We start from the raw sequence: 17,076 nt of genomic DNA, 5'->3' as shown, positions 1-17,076 counted from the left end.
ACATAAATAATAGTAACGTTAGTTGATGGCCTGAAACATTCATGATACTACAGGCTAATGTGATTAATGTCACTTTTATGATGTTCATAACAATCGCTAACTGTATTTTTCTGACAAAATAATTTCAACAAAACATATTATTTATAATACATTATATTACGATATTTGTATCACACAATAGCCTTATAAGACAAAACATACCACTACAGATATCCTCTGAACACTAGAGGTCCTCCAGTGTGTTTTTCAGAAGATGTACTGTAGCAATGTGCCTGACAACTTTACGACAACTGTACTTACATGTGTTGCTTTACGACACACGCATTCGCTTTACGGAAGAGTGTAGCATGTTCACTGATGTTGACGTTTTTATCAGTGGGTTGATGTTCTAACTAACTGCACGTTTTAGTGTTTTCCGTATACGAGTTCTGAATTATTTGTATATTGTTTTCGAGATGGGAAAGCCGAAAAAGAAGAGTAAGTAATTACTGCTAATTTTAAGCAGGACGTACGGTATTCTGTTAGCTGCTAAGAGCATGTTGAAATGTCAAGTCTTTCATCATCTTTCACTTGAGTTATATATTTCAGTTTTAATTTACATAAGCAGTTTAGTAATTGTTCGTCACTATTAAAATGACAATGTGACAAAAAAGTTGGCAAAGTTATGTGAATTAATGCACATTTGAGATTCTTGCATACTATTTATATTTTTGGATATGTTTAGTTAAGAATGTGTCAAATTACTCCAAATAAAATAAAAACGTCACGTGTGTCAGCATATGTGGGGAAGTGTTGGGTTAGGTTTAAGGTTTATAATAAAAAAAAAATTGTAAATATCAATGCTGTCAGTCCATACCAAGTAACTAGTTATATCCTTTAACTAGTCCTTAACAGTAGTGTCAGGTGTCTCGATTAATTCTACTGAGACAATAGTACAAATAGAGATTTGTGTTTCTCTAACATGACCTGTCTGTTTAACTCAGTGCTTTCTGTGTTCACATCAGGTGACTTGAGCCGTGCAGAACTGATGATGATGACAATCGCAGATGTTATCAAGCAGTTGGTTGAGGCCCACGAACAGGGAAAAGATATTAACCTTAACAAGTCAGTGCATTTTAAAGATTATTTTATTCTAATGATAATATTGTTTCATCATGAAACATTATTGACCATTCTCATTTCTTATGTAATATTACAGTATTTATAATGAATGATTTATCTGTGCACATCATTCTTTTTTTTTTCTTTTTTATTCATATGCCCTCATACTCTTTAATCAAAATAACTTCACCCACTTTTGCAACTTCTACTCTTCTGATGATATTTTTACTGGTCAGAGGGCAGGACAACCTGCCATTCACATGACATCACAGCAATAGCAAACCACAATGATCCAATCTATAAATTACTTTCTTGTTTGAGAAGCCGCTTCACCCGGATATACGTCACAATATGGAACAAAAGTCTGTCACAACTTCCAATATGTTTCAAAAACAAAAGTGGTAATGTTTTCTCACTGGAGAACTATAAACCAAGTTAGATTGCAGCTAAAATTGACAGCTGAAATTGTGTCTTTATAGAGTCAAGACAAAGACATCAGCCAAATACGGTCTCTGTGCACAGCCACGGCTTGTGGATATTATTGCTGCAGTGCCGTCTCATTATCGAAGAGCCTTGGTGCCCAAACTGAAAGCCAAACCCATCCGCACTGCCAGTGGGGTAAGGATGGTTTGTTGGCCATTTGTTGTTGTGTATTGGCGATGGTGTAAAGATATCATAATGTAGACATGAAAGTTGAAACCAGTGCTCAGACTTTGATTTAATGTTTCTTTGTAGATTGCAGTTGTTGCTGTGATGTGCAAGCCTCATCGCTGTCCACACATTAGCTTCACTGGCAACATCTGTGTGTGAGTATGTCCAAAATAAAGTGTGTGTCTTTTACACTACCGTTCAAAATTTTGGTGTCAGTAAGATTTTTTTTTTTGAAAGAAAGAAAGAAAGAAATACTTTAATTCAGAAAGGATGCATTAAGATGGATCAAAAGACATTTGTAATGTTATTAAAGATTTTTATTTTAAGTAAATGATGTTCTATTGAACTTTCTATTCATGAAAGAATCCTGAAAAAGATGTATGATGTTTTCTACAAAAATGTAAAATATTTTTGTGCTGTTTTCAACATTGATAATTATGAGAAATGTTTCTTAAGCACCAATTCAGCATATCAGAATGATTTCTGAATGATCATGTGACACTGAAGACTGGAGGAATGACTGCTGAAAGTTCAGCTTTGACATCACAGGAATAATTGACATTTTAAAATATATTAAAATAGAAAACAGTTATTTTAAATTCTAATAATACTTCACAATATTACTGTATTTAGCGTGTTTTGGACCACATAAGAGACTTCTTTCAAAAACATTTTTAAAAATCTTACCGGCCTCGAGCAGTAGTGTACATTTATTCATTGAGCTCATGCTTTTATACAAATGAGCAATTCTACAACACAAGGTATTCATTCAGATGCCTTGAACCTTTTACAGTGCAGATTCCATGTGGGCTCGCATCTGGTTCAAGCTATTAGCATTGTGTGTCAGTTGCTGGGGAAACTTTTATTAGCAGGATATAATGATAAAACTGGTCTCAGTTTTGAATTTGATGTAGTGTGTTTTTGTTTTCATTTGCTCAAACAGCTACTGCCCAGGGGGTCCGGACTCAGATTTTGAATATTCCACACAGTCTTACACCGGATACGAGGTAATTATCCATCTGTCTCCCAAAGCAATGCCATCACGCATATTTTTCTGAGTTTTGCACTAGTGTCAGGCAGTATGCTTCATTTTGACTTTCTATTCGCCCTCTTACCTAGCCCACGTCAATGAGAGCCATCCGTGCGCGATATGATCCCTACCTCCAGACTAGGCATCGAGTAGAACAGGTGAGTCATCTTCACAGCTCATGTTTATCAGCTGCCTTTTAAGCATTGTGCAGTTAAAATCATAAGTGATCATTACATACTACTTAATGGTTTTGATTTTACGGTTTAGATCTGCAGGGTTGATGATCCTCTCAGCTTTTCTACTCATTTAGATGGTGTTAATGACATTACGCTGCTGTGTTTGCACATCTAGCTTAAGCAGCTGGGTCACAGCGTGGATAAAGTGGAGTTCATTGTGATGGGAGGCACATTCATGGCTCTGCCGGAGGAGTACAGGGACTATTTCATCCGTAACCTCCACGACGCGCTGTCAGGACACACGTCCAACAACGTCACTGAAGCTGTCAGGTAACAGCACCCCATGATAAACTTGTCTGAGTGATAGCATCCACTCTTAATTATGATAGTCCCTACACAAATTTACAGGGCCTGGAGAGAGCAAGAAACAGTCCATCACCAGTGGGTGCTATGCCTTAGGAAAGACAACAATCTTTTTGTCGTAATTTACTTGTCTTTGTAAGAATTAGAAAGTAAGAATTAATAATTTCTCTTATTTGTCATCGAATGTTGCTTGAAATCAAGTTATAATGTAAAACCATTTTTTATGACTGATTAAAATTCAGTGCAATTTTATTTAAAATAAATTAAAAATAAAACACTAAAAAAGTGATAAAATTATGCAAAACAAGATTAAATGTTTTATTTAATTTATCACAAACATGCATTTAATTCATGCACAGTACAACATGCAGTGAAATGTTTTTATGTGTATAAAAAACCCATAAAGCATACACAATTAAATATAAAATATCGGCTGATTAAATGAAGATTAATCATTATTAAAATTAGAAAAGCTATACATTCAAAATTGATGAGTGATTTCCTTGTCTTTTGTTGTTTGATTAACATTAAAAACACACAGCAGGAATATTTAGCAACTGTCACTGAATTGATACTGAACACATGCATTGTCTTTCTCGAGTGTTTACATTCACTTAAGACGTAACCGACTTTGTTTGCTAAGATACTCACCAAGACGGACATGTTGTGAATTTGTCTGTGGTAGCACAAGACTTAAAGAAAACTCAATATTTGCTCACTGTGTGCGCATGCACGAGTTCTCTTTCGCGTCTTGCGTTCGAATGTTAAAATTGCCAACGCTTAAATGAGTTTAGTTTAAACACAGATAGCAGCGTGAGCTGTTCGGTCTGACCTGTACTCACACTATCAACACCCGGGTGATGACGGTGTAAATTACGGGTCATATATAGAGCATACGGCACTCACATTGAAAAAGTTTAGGGCAGGCCAGAATGCGTATCCATCGACAGAAACATACATTAGCCTAACTCTGCCTGTCTGTTTTATTTATTTTCAACAAACTGTATTATAGATGTGTATGTCATCATATTTGAGATGACCGGCGGTGCAAGTACCTGCCGAACCATGGAGAATGGTACGGTTCGATTTATTTAAATTTTTTTTTTTTTGAGAACCATTACACCCCTAGCTGATATATGCAATATATAAACCAATAGATAGATGTTGATAGATAAAACTTTATTGTCATTGGTTGCACAATTCAGGTACTCGGCAACAAAATGCAGTTTAGCATCTACTAGTGCAAATAGTAGCATTAAATCGTAATATATATATATATATATATATATATATATATATTGTAATAATCTAATAAATATTATATTATGATATATCTTGAATGCCTACTCACATTTTCTTCAGAAGTAATTATACATAAATGTACTTGTCCTCAACCCACTACACAACTGGTCCAAGATCAGTCGAAAAGTGCAGAAGTTAGATAAAAGTAGAGGGATTGGAGCAGCTGTTGTCTTATTATGTGTGTCTGAGGAAAATCACTAGTTAATAAGCTCTGACTTGGGATCAGTGCTTTTTGCTGTTGGATCATTTAAGTCTATATTAGCAAAATGACCAAATGCAGCTCTTGGATCAGTTAAAGCACAGCGCCAAGTGTTGGTGGCAGTGTTGGGAGGAAGAGATGGTGCTTTTGGACTGGTCTTCCACTGTCAGAGCAGCTGCATTGGCTCTGCTTTCTGCCTAGTCACAGAACAATAAGACAGAATGTGGAATTTGGATTGAAGACAAGATAATATATGTTATTAGTCACATCTCCTGATATGTTATTTAACAGTTCAGCCGTCATTAACTTGGCTAACCAAGCAAATAAAAGCCGTCTTTTCACTTTGACCATTAGTCTAAGACCATTTAAATAGGTGATGTATGTGATTTGGTATGTTTTACTTAGACTGATGGGGAATGGTCGAATGAAGGAATTAATAGTTGTATTTGAGTGACTAATTATATTTTATATTTAATATTGTAATTCACTTGCTCAGGGATTACAGATGGAAACTAGCTTAAGCTAAATCTGGTGCAAAGCATCTTTAATTAATGTTTTTTGCACATTGTCCCTGTTGAAATAAAAAAAATAAAAAAAAATAATAATAATAAAAAAATTCTGTGCCACCACTAACTGTTAAAAAATGTTTTATACTTTTTTATATATTTGTCAAGATTTTTCATAAAACTTGTTTGCATCAGTTTTGGCAAAGTGGTGACTCAAACGCTGTTTACCGCCCCGGTGACATCAGCTCCATACGGAAGGCAAATGTTTTGAAGTTAGAATGAAAGGCATAGGAGATGATTCCAAGATGTGGATAGACTGCCCACTGCAGGGCGCTGTTAGTTTATTACTGCGTTTTTGTTATTTATTTTCTTGATAAGAGAGAGAGAGAGAGAGAGAGAGAGAGAGAGAGAGAGTGTGTGTGTGCACGTAGGCAGAGGCCCACAGAATTGTCGGCACACCACAGCTTATCAGCGGGTTTGTTAAGATGACACGATTGCCATAATTGTTCCGCCGGCTAATCAGCCAGAGATGGGGAGACAACAGTTCGATTTCAGGCACATTGCTTATCTTGTGTGTGTGTGTGTGTGTGTGTGTGTGTGTGTGTGTGTGTGTGTGTGTGTGTGTGTGTGTGTGTGTGTGTGTGTGTGTGTGTGTGTGTGTGTGTGTGTGTGTGTGTGTGTGTGTGTGTGTGCGTGCGCGCGTAAGGGAGAGAGAACTAAAAAGAATAAGTACAAATGAGAAACACTCTGTTGGTTTCATAACTACATTGTCTAAAATCTGGAGCAAGAAACTGGAGCTAAATGGACAGAAAGAGTTTTTGGGCTATGCCCATTAAACTTAAATGTCTGGCATGACCGGAAGCCAAAAACCACACATTTCTGAATTATTATTAAATTGATGCAAGCCAATTCAGTCGTTAAATAGTTTTCACATTATCATCAGAAACTATTATAGGAACTATTTTCCTGTGAGGTAAAAGCTGAATTTCCAGCATAATTTCTCCAGTCTTCAGTGTCACATGATCCTTCAGAAATCATTTTATTATGCTGATGTGGTGCTCAAGAAACATTTCTTATTATTAGTCTTGAAAACAGTTGGCCTGCTTAATATTTTTGTGGAAACTGTAAAAAAGTTTTCTTAGGATTTAGCATTTTTTTTAAATATAATATTTTGTAATTTTTTAATGTCTTTACTGTGACTTTTGATCAATTTAACTTGGCACTGTTAATGTGTTCCTATTTATTTCTTTAAAAAAACATACATATATAAATACATACACGCATATATAATATTGTATCCTAATTTCTGAGTTGATATTTATTTTTTCTCAGGTACTCTGAACGCAGTAACACCAAATGTGTCGGCATCACGATTGAGACCAGACCGGACTACTGCCTGAAGAGACACTTGAGTGACATGCTGGCCTACGGTTGTACCAGACTAGAGATAGGCGTACAGAGTGTTTATGAAGATGTGGCTCGTGATACCAACAGGTCAGAGTTGGTTGCTTTTAATATGAAGGTCTTTAAAGGAAGGAGCAGTAGAGTAGAAGATGAGTGTTTGGTATTTGTATAAACTTGATCATGGGATGTTAATGGGCATAACATCGGTGTTAAGACTTCCAGTGAATATTTTCGTTCCTACTTTTTCTGGCTCATGTTGGTAATTGCTGTTTACTCGCTTGATTACGTGTCATTTAGGAATCACTTCAAGGCATTAAGAGACTTAGCAACTAGGCTAATTACACTATACTTACACCCTTTGCTGTAGTTGTAAGCACTTTGCTAAAGGATACAGTGGGAGTTTACCAGTTACCTTTTTAGCAGGACAACCATAAACTATACGCCTCAAATGAGATCTTTCTAGATCTATATCAGATTGTTCAAATGAAAATCACGATTAATTGGAAAATCAATATTTTTACCCAGTTGTATGACCATACAAAATTCAGTCCTACAAAACTTAGGATGATATTCCATTTGTAACTGCTTGTATCTTTTTAGATTGACTTTGTTCTTTTTCTAGGGGACATACAGTTCGGGCTGTGTGTGAATCTTTTCACCTTGCTAAGGATGCTGGTTTTAAAGTTGTAGCCCACATGATGCCAGACTTACCCAATGTCGGCATGGAAAGAGACGTGGAGCAGTTTATAGTAAGTACTTACTAGATCATTTTAATTCTGCAGCATTCATCTCTAAACTCTGGCACCAAAAGCAATGTAAGAACAGCAAAATGATTAAGAGTGAGCTAAATTATGGAATTGTATCAAATTTTTGGGTATATTGCTTTTTTACTGGTCAAAATGCTTGATTTGAAAATACTCAGTAGAAGACAAATCTTATAGAGATAGTTCACCTACATCATTTACTCCAAGCCTGTATGACTAAATAATAATATAAAATTTTTCAAATCAGCACATTAGAATAATTTCTGAAGAATCATTTGGAACTGAAGACTGGAGTACTGGTTGCTGAAAATTCAGCTTTGCCATCAGAGAAATAAACAACATTTTAAAATATAAAAGAAAACAGTTGTTTTAAATTGTAATAATATCTCACAATATTATAGTTTTTACTGTATTTTCAATCAAATAAATGCTGCCTTGGTGAGCATATAAGACTTCTTTCAAAAACATAAAAAAAAGTTTCCAATGCCAAACTTCTGAACTGTAGAGTATATTTATATATGCGCAACAAGACATGTCACAGCAGGTTTGATGATGTCAAATGTCACTTTGAATATGCACATTTAAATCGACGGGAAATTTTAGTCTGTTCCCCACAAATTTATTGTATGCTTTCATAAGACTTGTAATATAGTACACAAGTAGTATGGACTACATTTATGATACATTTATGGTGATTTTTTGTGTGACATTTTGGACATTCAGCTAATTGTTATCTTTGTATAACAAGAATAATTTTTATACCCTTGAATAAAGAAAGTCATGCAGGTTTGTTACAATTTGAGGATGAGGAAATTATGAAAAAATAATAATTTTAAGATGCTTTCAAAAGTGTTACTTTAATAATCATGTTTGAAAGGATTTCTTCAAATAAGACTCAAACATGCACTTCAAAAGGATTATGGGAAGGTTTGTAATTTAAGGTCCTCATACTTATAACTGTTTATTCTGTAAGCTCCTTTAATGTAAATGAACTGAGGAGCCGAGAGACAGACAACTGATTGCTCATGCACGGGTTTATCTCTGCATACCTCACAGGTTGCGCAGATGGTTTACAAAATGTCATTTTCATCAACTAAAAGAGTCAAATTAATCAACGTTTCTGTGAAATGGCTGTTGGGGAATCCAAAATTTCCATATCACTTTCAGGTGCTCTATTAATTTTGACACTCAAAGTAGAAGGAACTACTGAGATATTGTCATCATCAAGCAGACTGCCCAGAGGTATTAGGACAAAAATGAGCCTAGAGAAATGTTGCTTTCTTTAGAAAAAGTTTAAAATAAAAAAAATATATAAAAAAATAGTGAAATTAAATTGTTTTTCATATCACAGAGCCCTAGGTTACAATGCGAAGAAGCAAACAGAGGTTATACACGAGACGTACAGTACAGGAACATAATAACACGACTATCCCAAGAAAAATTTCAATATTATTGGGTGCAGTAGCTAATTGTCACATAGCGGGAATGATGGGTGAATGTAAATGAAGTGGGGAGTGATGTGCCATGGCAGGCTGCTCTTTTATGGCCTCTGTCAGTGTCCAGCTGTGACGCATTGGTTCACATTATCAGGGGCTTCATTATATGAAGTGAATAGAGCATTCATTATGGGTTTCATTACCGAGGCATGGAGATCCAATCAGTGACTGCGCTCTGGAACCCATTCAAAGTGCTTCTCTCTGAAAGTCTCAATCCAGGTGCCAACAGGTTTCTTTGATGTCTTAAGCGAACGCTGTCAGTGCACGATCTCTGGAGTTTAGCGATTTTAAAGCTGGTGATTATTTCCCATTAGGAGAACATCGCAAGTGGCATTAATGTTGCATTAGAAACATCATGATTAACTGAGTGCAATTATATAAATAATATTTTGCATTAACAGTCACATAAATGCCACTTAACTGTAGAAGAGAACCATTAACTTTTTATTGCGAATCATTCAGTCTCTAGAGTCTATGAAGGCATGCGTCTCTTAAGCTAAAAGTCTTTGCTTAGATTTTCACATTGTTGTAGCAAGCCCACATTACACCTACCTCTTTTCCCCTTGGGAGGCTCTTACTCGCCTCCACACTGCTGCAATCAAATGACAGCTCCAAAATATTTGGACAGCAACACCTTTTGTACTCTGTTTGTACAATTTGTAATTGTAGTATTGCAATTAGAGCCTAAAAGTGAAAAACAATCTACTTTATTTTAAAATATCCTTTTTTTTTTGTGGGATTTTTTTTTGTCCTCTTTTAATGTTAGTCAAAGTTTCTTGTACCAAAAAACAGATAACCATGTAATGAAAGAGGTTATACACTGAAATAAAATGTTACCGGTGTGAAATATATATATATATTTTTTAATACAAGAGCTCTTAATAGTGTAATAAGTGTCTGCTTCTTTTTGTCACAGCTCACGAGCTCAGGAAAGTCACCAGGGTTTGGGATTTGTGCGTGATCTTTGCCATTCCATGACATGAGTAGGGATGCACTGATATTAAAGTTACCAATAAGATGATTAGTTATCATTAAACAATTAATTACTGATATTAAAATTCTGGTTGATACAGATAAGATGATGAATTATTTTCATGCTATGTCTGTTAACGGATAAATGGCCGATATTAAAATTCTGGCTGATACTGATATTAATATAAATTTTTTATGTTATTGCCATTAATTTATAAATTGACAATATTAAAGTTTATTACTATTTTATATAAATAAATTAAAACTCTTAAAACTAAAATTATTTAAAATGCTAAATCATTTAAAAGTGAATTTAAGCCTCACAACATTATGAAAACAGTATAAAAATGTATATTCATTCTGAGATTGGCTAAAGATTATATTTAGCAATGTATATATAAAATTATCATATTATTAATAAAATTTGTATTTTTGTACCCTCTGCAGTTAAGCACAAGAGACCCCTTCTTTCTTATCAGTAGATTGGGTCGGCATGACCATATACCTGCAAACCGGTCAGTGTGTTCGTCAGCAATAAGTTCCTGTCATTTGGTTTTCCATTTCATATTTCTGACCATGTTGTTGCTTTGTAATAAGGAAAATTAAACGTTTGTACATTGTACGAGCACCAATATGAAGCACAACACTTTGTGCAATTTTTGACGATAATTGGCTCATTGCTTGCCGATCTGCCTCCTAATTCCTTCTGCGTTTTATTAGGATCTGTTTCATGCATAAATTTGAGTGTATAACGAGAGAGAGAGATTAATGGCTCTGGAAGGTGGTCTCTGACCCCACCGCTATCAGCTCCCCTCCTCCGCCACCGTGTGCCCACACAACCTCACCTGTGTCACCCACCGGCACCACTCGGCTGGTTATCTCTCCTAACCTGCTTTCTCTGATGCTCGTGCTCTCCCCTTCCCCTCCCACTTCCGTATTTTCTTGCTCGCTCGCTCACTCTCCGTCACGCCTCTCCCCACCTTTCGATACGGGGACCTGTCGGCGCTATCTCAGGATGAGTGTGTGGTGGAAAGGAGCGTGGCTCGGTGATAATGGAATCCCATTACTGGCTCGTCCAACTCTCACTTCTCACTTATCTGACTGTGTGCAGGCTCCCCTCCCTACATAAAAAAAATAACACTCAGCGTAAATATATCACACAAAGACTCATTTCATTTGACTCTTAGAGTAAGGAGAAGCTCAAACCGCAAGGATAGTCGTGACTGGAGTAATCCGTCATTTCAATTTGCCTTTGAAAGGCAACTATATTTGATTGTTTGCACTATTTAGAGTCACTGTTTAGTTTAGACCCATGCAGTCTTTGTTTAAATGCACCAGTGTCAAGTCCGATGACTCGCTATTATGTCAGGAAGTCGGACAGTTCCAATTAAATGACCATTGACATTGTCTCTTTGATTGTAATGGTTTCATTTTGAGTGTGCTGCGTGAACCCTGAGGTTTTCAAAGTGAGTGGGACAAAACAAAATCCCAGCACTATTACGTGTTAAGTGGCAGACGTAAGCAGGATCAGTGACGGAAGTCATGTTTCTTTATTTAGCCCTTTACCAATTCTTGAACTCTTGAATGATGTTATTTTCCAATTACGTTTAAGAACTTTAGGTGAACTGGATCAGTAGACTTTGCATCACAAGTATGTAACCAGAGCATAAAGCCTACCAGCATGCAAGCTGAAAAAGCTTATATTCTACTTGAAATTGTGATATAAATCTCATGTCTACGGCTTCTAAATACTATGAAGAGATCTTCAGTGGCAACCGTTTGGAAAAAGATTAAAAGTTTGATAACTAGTAAAAGATATCTTTATTATTGTGTGCTATAATGAGTTGTGAAGTTTGTAAAGTCTTTATCATGAGTGGGTTAGAGCCGGCAGATGCCACTAATTATAGTGCAGGGTGACTGATATTATGCCTATATATCATAAATAATTTAGTTTTATGATGGCAAATAAGCTATAAAACTTGCATTAAAAGAAGTTACATTATACAGTATATTGTACAAAACTGCTTAAATTAAAAACATATTTTACACTATATTTACATAGAATTCAAAATGTTTTTATGCATGGCATTTAATGCTCTTTAGTGCACTCATTACTGATCCTAGTCTAATGTTAGCACAAAAACATCTCTTGTCTCTGTCCCTCAGGAGTTTTTTGAGAACCCTGCGTTTAGACCAGATGGGCTCAAACTTTACCCTACGCTGGTGATTCGAGGCACTGGACTGTATGAGCTGTGGAAAACGGGCCGCTATAAGAGCTACTCTCCCAGTGCGTTGGTGGATCTGGTTGCACGAATACTAGCGTTGGTCCCACCATGGACTCGTGTGTATCGTGTACAGAGGTAACAGGGACTTAACGTTAGTTTTCTAGATACTACCTTTCAAAGTTAGATTTGACCTTTGTTAAAGGGCGGTCACTCTAGATCTGGTATTCCATTAAAAAAGTAGGAGAGTAAATGCACAAATGTGAATTTTTCATCTGATTATTAGCCAATATTAAAATCTGCATGGTACTGATGTGTGAAATGCATCCCTAATTTATTATTTATTCAAAACTGAAGCATTTCCTACTGCCCAAATTCATTGTAGTGTGACTATTATTTAGCTTTTAAACGTCTTTGAAGAAGCTAATAATCTGTGTCCTTTTTCAGGGATATCCCCATGCCATTGGTGAGCTCTGGGGTGGAACATGGAAATCTGAGAGAGCTGGCATTAGCCAGAATGAAAGACATGGGCACTGAGGTAACCTAAAATCTTTAATCATTTCATTTGTTTTCCGTATGAATTCAAGGCCATTAATTACAAAACATGCTGTTGACTCCTGCAGTGTAGAGACGTACGAACCAGAGAAGTGGGCATTCAAGAGATTCATCACAAAGTACGACCATATCAGGTCGAGCTGATCCGCAGAGACTATGTGGCTAATGGGGGCTGGGAGACCTTCCTGTCTTACGAGGACCCCGAGCAGGACATTTTAATTGGTCTCCTGCGTCTTCGCCGCTGTTCACCACAGTCTTTCCGGCCCGAGTTGAAGGGTGGCGTGTCCATTGTTCGGGAGCTGCATGTCTACGGAAGCGTGGTCCCTGTCAGCAGCCGAGACCCGAGGAAGTTCCAGCACCAGGTAAAGACACCTTAATTCCGCCAGTAACACACGGCAGAAACTGCTTTAACATGATTCGACATTAATGATGTCTGATGCCTGTTACCTCATGAAGGTCTCATTACCGAAACCTTACATTTAAATAAGATTTGCTTATATTTGGTTATTGATCTATTTTGGTTAGATTATTTGCTTCTATTTGTTCCTATGCACCTGCTAACAGGATTTTTTAGGAGTTGCCGTGTCCTTTAATTTACATTAATGATGGTTAAGGGTGTGTTCACACTTGGCAGGTTTGGTTCGATTACAGCAAACTCTGGTGCAATTGCTCTGTTTATTATAGTTAATTTGAATAAGTGTGAATGCTGCCATCCGAACCCAGGTGTGCACCAAACAAGCGGACCAGTCCTCTTCCAAACAAACTCTGGGCCGGTACGACTGAAATATGAATAAAACACTGACCAAAGGCATCAAAACAAACCAAAAAGAGGATGTGATGTCACAAGATGTGACCCTAAAAGAGACATAATGCTCAAGCATACCTGTTTTTTTCTCGTCATATGAGCTACGTTGCCTGTATCAGTTCGGTACAGTCATTGGAACCACGTCTCCTTGCATCAGATCTCATAATTTGTGTGTGTAACGGAGGAATTCCTGGTACTGTTTTGACTCCTTTACACAATTTATAAGCTCTTCATATGCTTGTACATTATGTACATGCGTACAATGAGCATGTTTAGTCCTGCACATTTTTTTGTTGTTGTTTTTTGTATCTTTAGGTTTGGTGTTAAAAAGGAATGTGATAGCTAACTAAACCAGGACTAAATGTATGGGGGTTTTATTTGGTCCAAACCAAAAGAACCAAGAAAACAACAAAATTGAACGCACCCTAAAAGTGTATGTTGAAAAACCTTTCCTCTGGTGTGATAGCTGAAGATAAATATGTAAATTGCCCAGATTTGTGCTATTTTATTTTTATTTATGGCATATTTTTTCATGTATTGTATATATTCTCACTGACTTACATTCTCATATGTTCTCTTTGGCCTCGTGCATTTGTAGGGTTTTGGGATGATGTTGATGGAGGAGGCCGAGAGGATTGCCAGGGATGAGCACGGCTCGGGCAAATTGGCTGTTATCTCAGGTATCAAAAATATTCCCAGCGTTAACGGAAATGGCACTTTCATTTTGTTGGGACTTCTCTTGCCCTCGCTTGAAAAGAATGAATAAGAAATTTTGACATGCACCTCCCCAAATAAGCTGCAGGATGGAGATAACAGCAATTGCAAAATAAATTAAAAATCTGCATTCATACTATTCTGGCTCTGATAATTTAATGCATGTCTGACAGAGCAAAGCAAAGCATCAACAGTAAAGTATATTGGAAATACAGTGGGGTTTAAAAGGCTGAGACCACATTCAGAGTTTATTTTTATTGTAATTTTACTGTTTCTTGCTTTAAATATTTTGAATCTATATAGCATCATTGAAACACTGAAATTATGGTTCCTCTCACTAGACATAAAAGAGTGATATTCTTTTTTACGTCAATCAGACCAGTTCATTCAATCATTAGTATCAAGATATACATTGATATTACAATTAAAAATTACTTTTCTGTTTAAATGTATTTTACCATTCTCAGCATCATTACTCTAGTCCTCAGTGTCACAATGATCTTTCAGAAATCATTCTATTATGATGATTTGCTACTCAAAAAAACGTTTATTATTATTATCAATGTTGAAAACATGTTGTGCTGCTTAATATTTTTGTAGAACCGTGATCTATTTTTTTTAATTCTTTGATTAATAGAAAATTTACAAATTAAGACATTTATTTGAAATATAAGTCTTTGTAACATTATAAAAGTCCTTACTGTTACTTTTGATTACTTTAATACATCCTTGAAAACTAAAAGCATTAATATCTTTTAAAAAAGCAACTTTTGAACTATTGTGTATATTGTTTAACCCAATTTAGTACTCAAAAGCATGTTAATAAGAAGTTATTTATTGCTTTTTAATGTTTTATTCCAAATAACATTGTCCATGGTGCCTCCACTAGAGGATGTAACATTAAAAGAAAGGTTCTTTTCTACTATAATTAAAAATGTTTGGTGTTTCAGGTGTCGGAACGAGGAATTACTACAGAAAAATGGGTTATGAACTGGAGGGGCCGTATATGGTGAAAAACCTTTACTGAAGCAGAGAGGAATTCAAACCAAGATGTATCATATGGAGAATTTCGTCTGACATGCAGGACACTAACTTTAAGGGCATCTTTACCCCCTTTCTATAATTGGACTGGGCATGAGGACTAGAGAGGGTGTATGTGGTCAGCACAAAGCAAACTGCCCTATTCTGCTACATGCCAGCCAAAGAGTTTTCTGTATGTGTTTTGTCATGAAGACCATGATGCAAGTATCAGTGCTTGTTAGAAAGGTACACCATTCTCCCTTGGCCTTAGCTCCCATTTTACAGAGTTCTCTCTCCAGTATATTTGCCAGTGCATTTACTTCTCTGGGTTAACACTCATTATTTTTACGTCACATTATTTTCGGTTTCTACTGACAACATTTGACATAAAAGAGAAAAAAACTGCGGAGGCTCTCAGCTATCCCGCTATGCAAGCCCACATTTTTCTTTTGGATTTGGGAGGGAGAAATAATTTATGCTTGCAGCTTAGCACATTTGATTAATCCACCATTTTTCCTGTTCTGTTAATTTTGAAAATGGATTAATTGCATTTTCATGTTTTCTTGGCTTTGCATGAAAAGTGTTCATCTGGCTATTTTTTATTGTTAATAAAAGATATTTATCCGGGATTTGAGTTATCACATGATTGTACATTGTCATAAATCGCATGTTGGCATGAAGGCAGGCAATTTGGATGAAGTTGAATAGACATAATACAGCCATCACTGAACATTGAAAAGAATTAATGAGTAAGAAATCAACTGCGGTGGTCTCCTGTCCGGCTCAGATATGAAAAACTGTCTCCAAAATGATTGAAATTCAATTGCCTCTATTTTTGACAGAATGAAAAAGTTCATTGGAACTACTCTGCTGCGTTTTAGTGTCTGTCACCACACTACCAATTTCTGAGAAATGCCGTCCGGCGTGGCGAGACTCTCCTCCGCAGGAGACCTCATGACTGTCTGCTGATGGGTTTTTACTGCTTCATTTGACATCGCAATACCCGATTATATCGCTATCTCTGCCTGTGAGTCAAGGTCTCAGGCGAATGATGACTGACTGCGCTTTAAAGCTAAGTTCAGTAAGATCACACTTGTAAGAGGTTTGTCATCAGAGAAATGGCTTCCAATAAACGGCATGATGTTGTTTTGCCACCACCCCACAATAAAGTGATGATCTAACAATCGTTGATCTCATAATTTCACAGCATAGACCCTTTGTTATGACTTTAACGGCTTAATAACCTCACAGTTAAAACAATGAACATTGGCGCTGTGTCATAGTGTCATCATACACACCAATAGGCAGCTTTCACTAAATCTCAGGAAGTGTTAACTAGACAATACTGGATTTTGCTAATTAAGCTGGATCATTGTGGTCATTATTCCTCATGAGTGAAGTCTTACAAATGCAGAATTAATACTGATGTAACCAAGATGATGACCTCAGAGAAGGCTGAGTGCTACGTTTAGATAATGTGCATATTTCGCCACTGAGGTCAGGATGAGCCACTGCAGTGTTTCATTTGCAAACCAGCGATGCGTGAGGAAAAGGGCAAAGTGTCTCTAGAGATGGAAATGTCACAGATGAGATCCACTTAGAAGGATTCTCAAATACGTTATATTATTGCTGGTGAGGCTGTAAGGTTTTGAAACCCTCTATGATCATTTAACACTCTTTAAAGTCATTAATAATCAAGTTTGGCATTATTATTGGCTTTCATCAACTCAACACTGAAGTTAACTGCTTTTTGTCTTGATCAGAGATTTGTCAAAAATAAATCTGCCGATTTACTC

General features: G+C 36.4%; 1 protein-coding gene across 2 annotated transcripts; it reads left to right on the top strand.

Moving 5' to 3' along the window:
• The first annotated feature begins 274 nt into the window (after nucleotides 1-274).
• On the top strand, nucleotides 275-15,909 carry elp3 (elongator acetyltransferase complex subunit 3). Of its 2 annotated transcripts, XM_077220787.1 has the most exons (14): nucleotides 275-477; nucleotides 1,005-1,104; nucleotides 1,581-1,719; nucleotides 1,837-1,907; nucleotides 2,696-2,759; nucleotides 2,872-2,940; nucleotides 3,134-3,288; nucleotides 6,661-6,822; nucleotides 7,355-7,481; nucleotides 12,131-12,324; nucleotides 12,634-12,724; nucleotides 12,810-13,103; nucleotides 14,145-14,226; nucleotides 15,211-15,909. In XM_077220787.1, the coding sequence occupies exons 1-14, from the start codon at nucleotides 456-458 to the stop codon at nucleotides 15,285-15,287; spliced, it is 1,647 nt and encodes a 548-aa protein (XP_077076902.1). In that variant the 5' UTR covers nucleotides 275-455; the 3' UTR covers nucleotides 15,288-15,909. The 2 variants fall into 2 exon arrangements, 1 of the variants encoding a protein (XP_077076902.1); XR_013200015.1 differs by lacking the exons at nucleotides 14,145-14,226; nucleotides 15,211-15,909 and adding an exon at nucleotides 13,648-13,979 and having other exon boundaries at nucleotides 313-477; nucleotides 12,810-13,233.
• The last annotated feature ends 1,167 nt before the right edge of the window (nucleotides 15,910-17,076 follow it).

The sequence above is a fragment of the Siphateles boraxobius genome, unplaced genomic scaffold (assembly GCF_051911475.1).
Source record: "Siphateles boraxobius isolate OS27281-9 unplaced genomic scaffold, OSU_SipBor_1 8, whole genome shotgun sequence".
Lineage (NCBI taxonomy): Eukaryota > Metazoa > Chordata > Actinopteri > Cypriniformes > Leuciscidae > Siphateles > Siphateles boraxobius.
The sequence above is the reverse complement of the archived record's forward strand: the minus strand, read 5'-3'. Positions and strand labels throughout refer to the sequence as shown.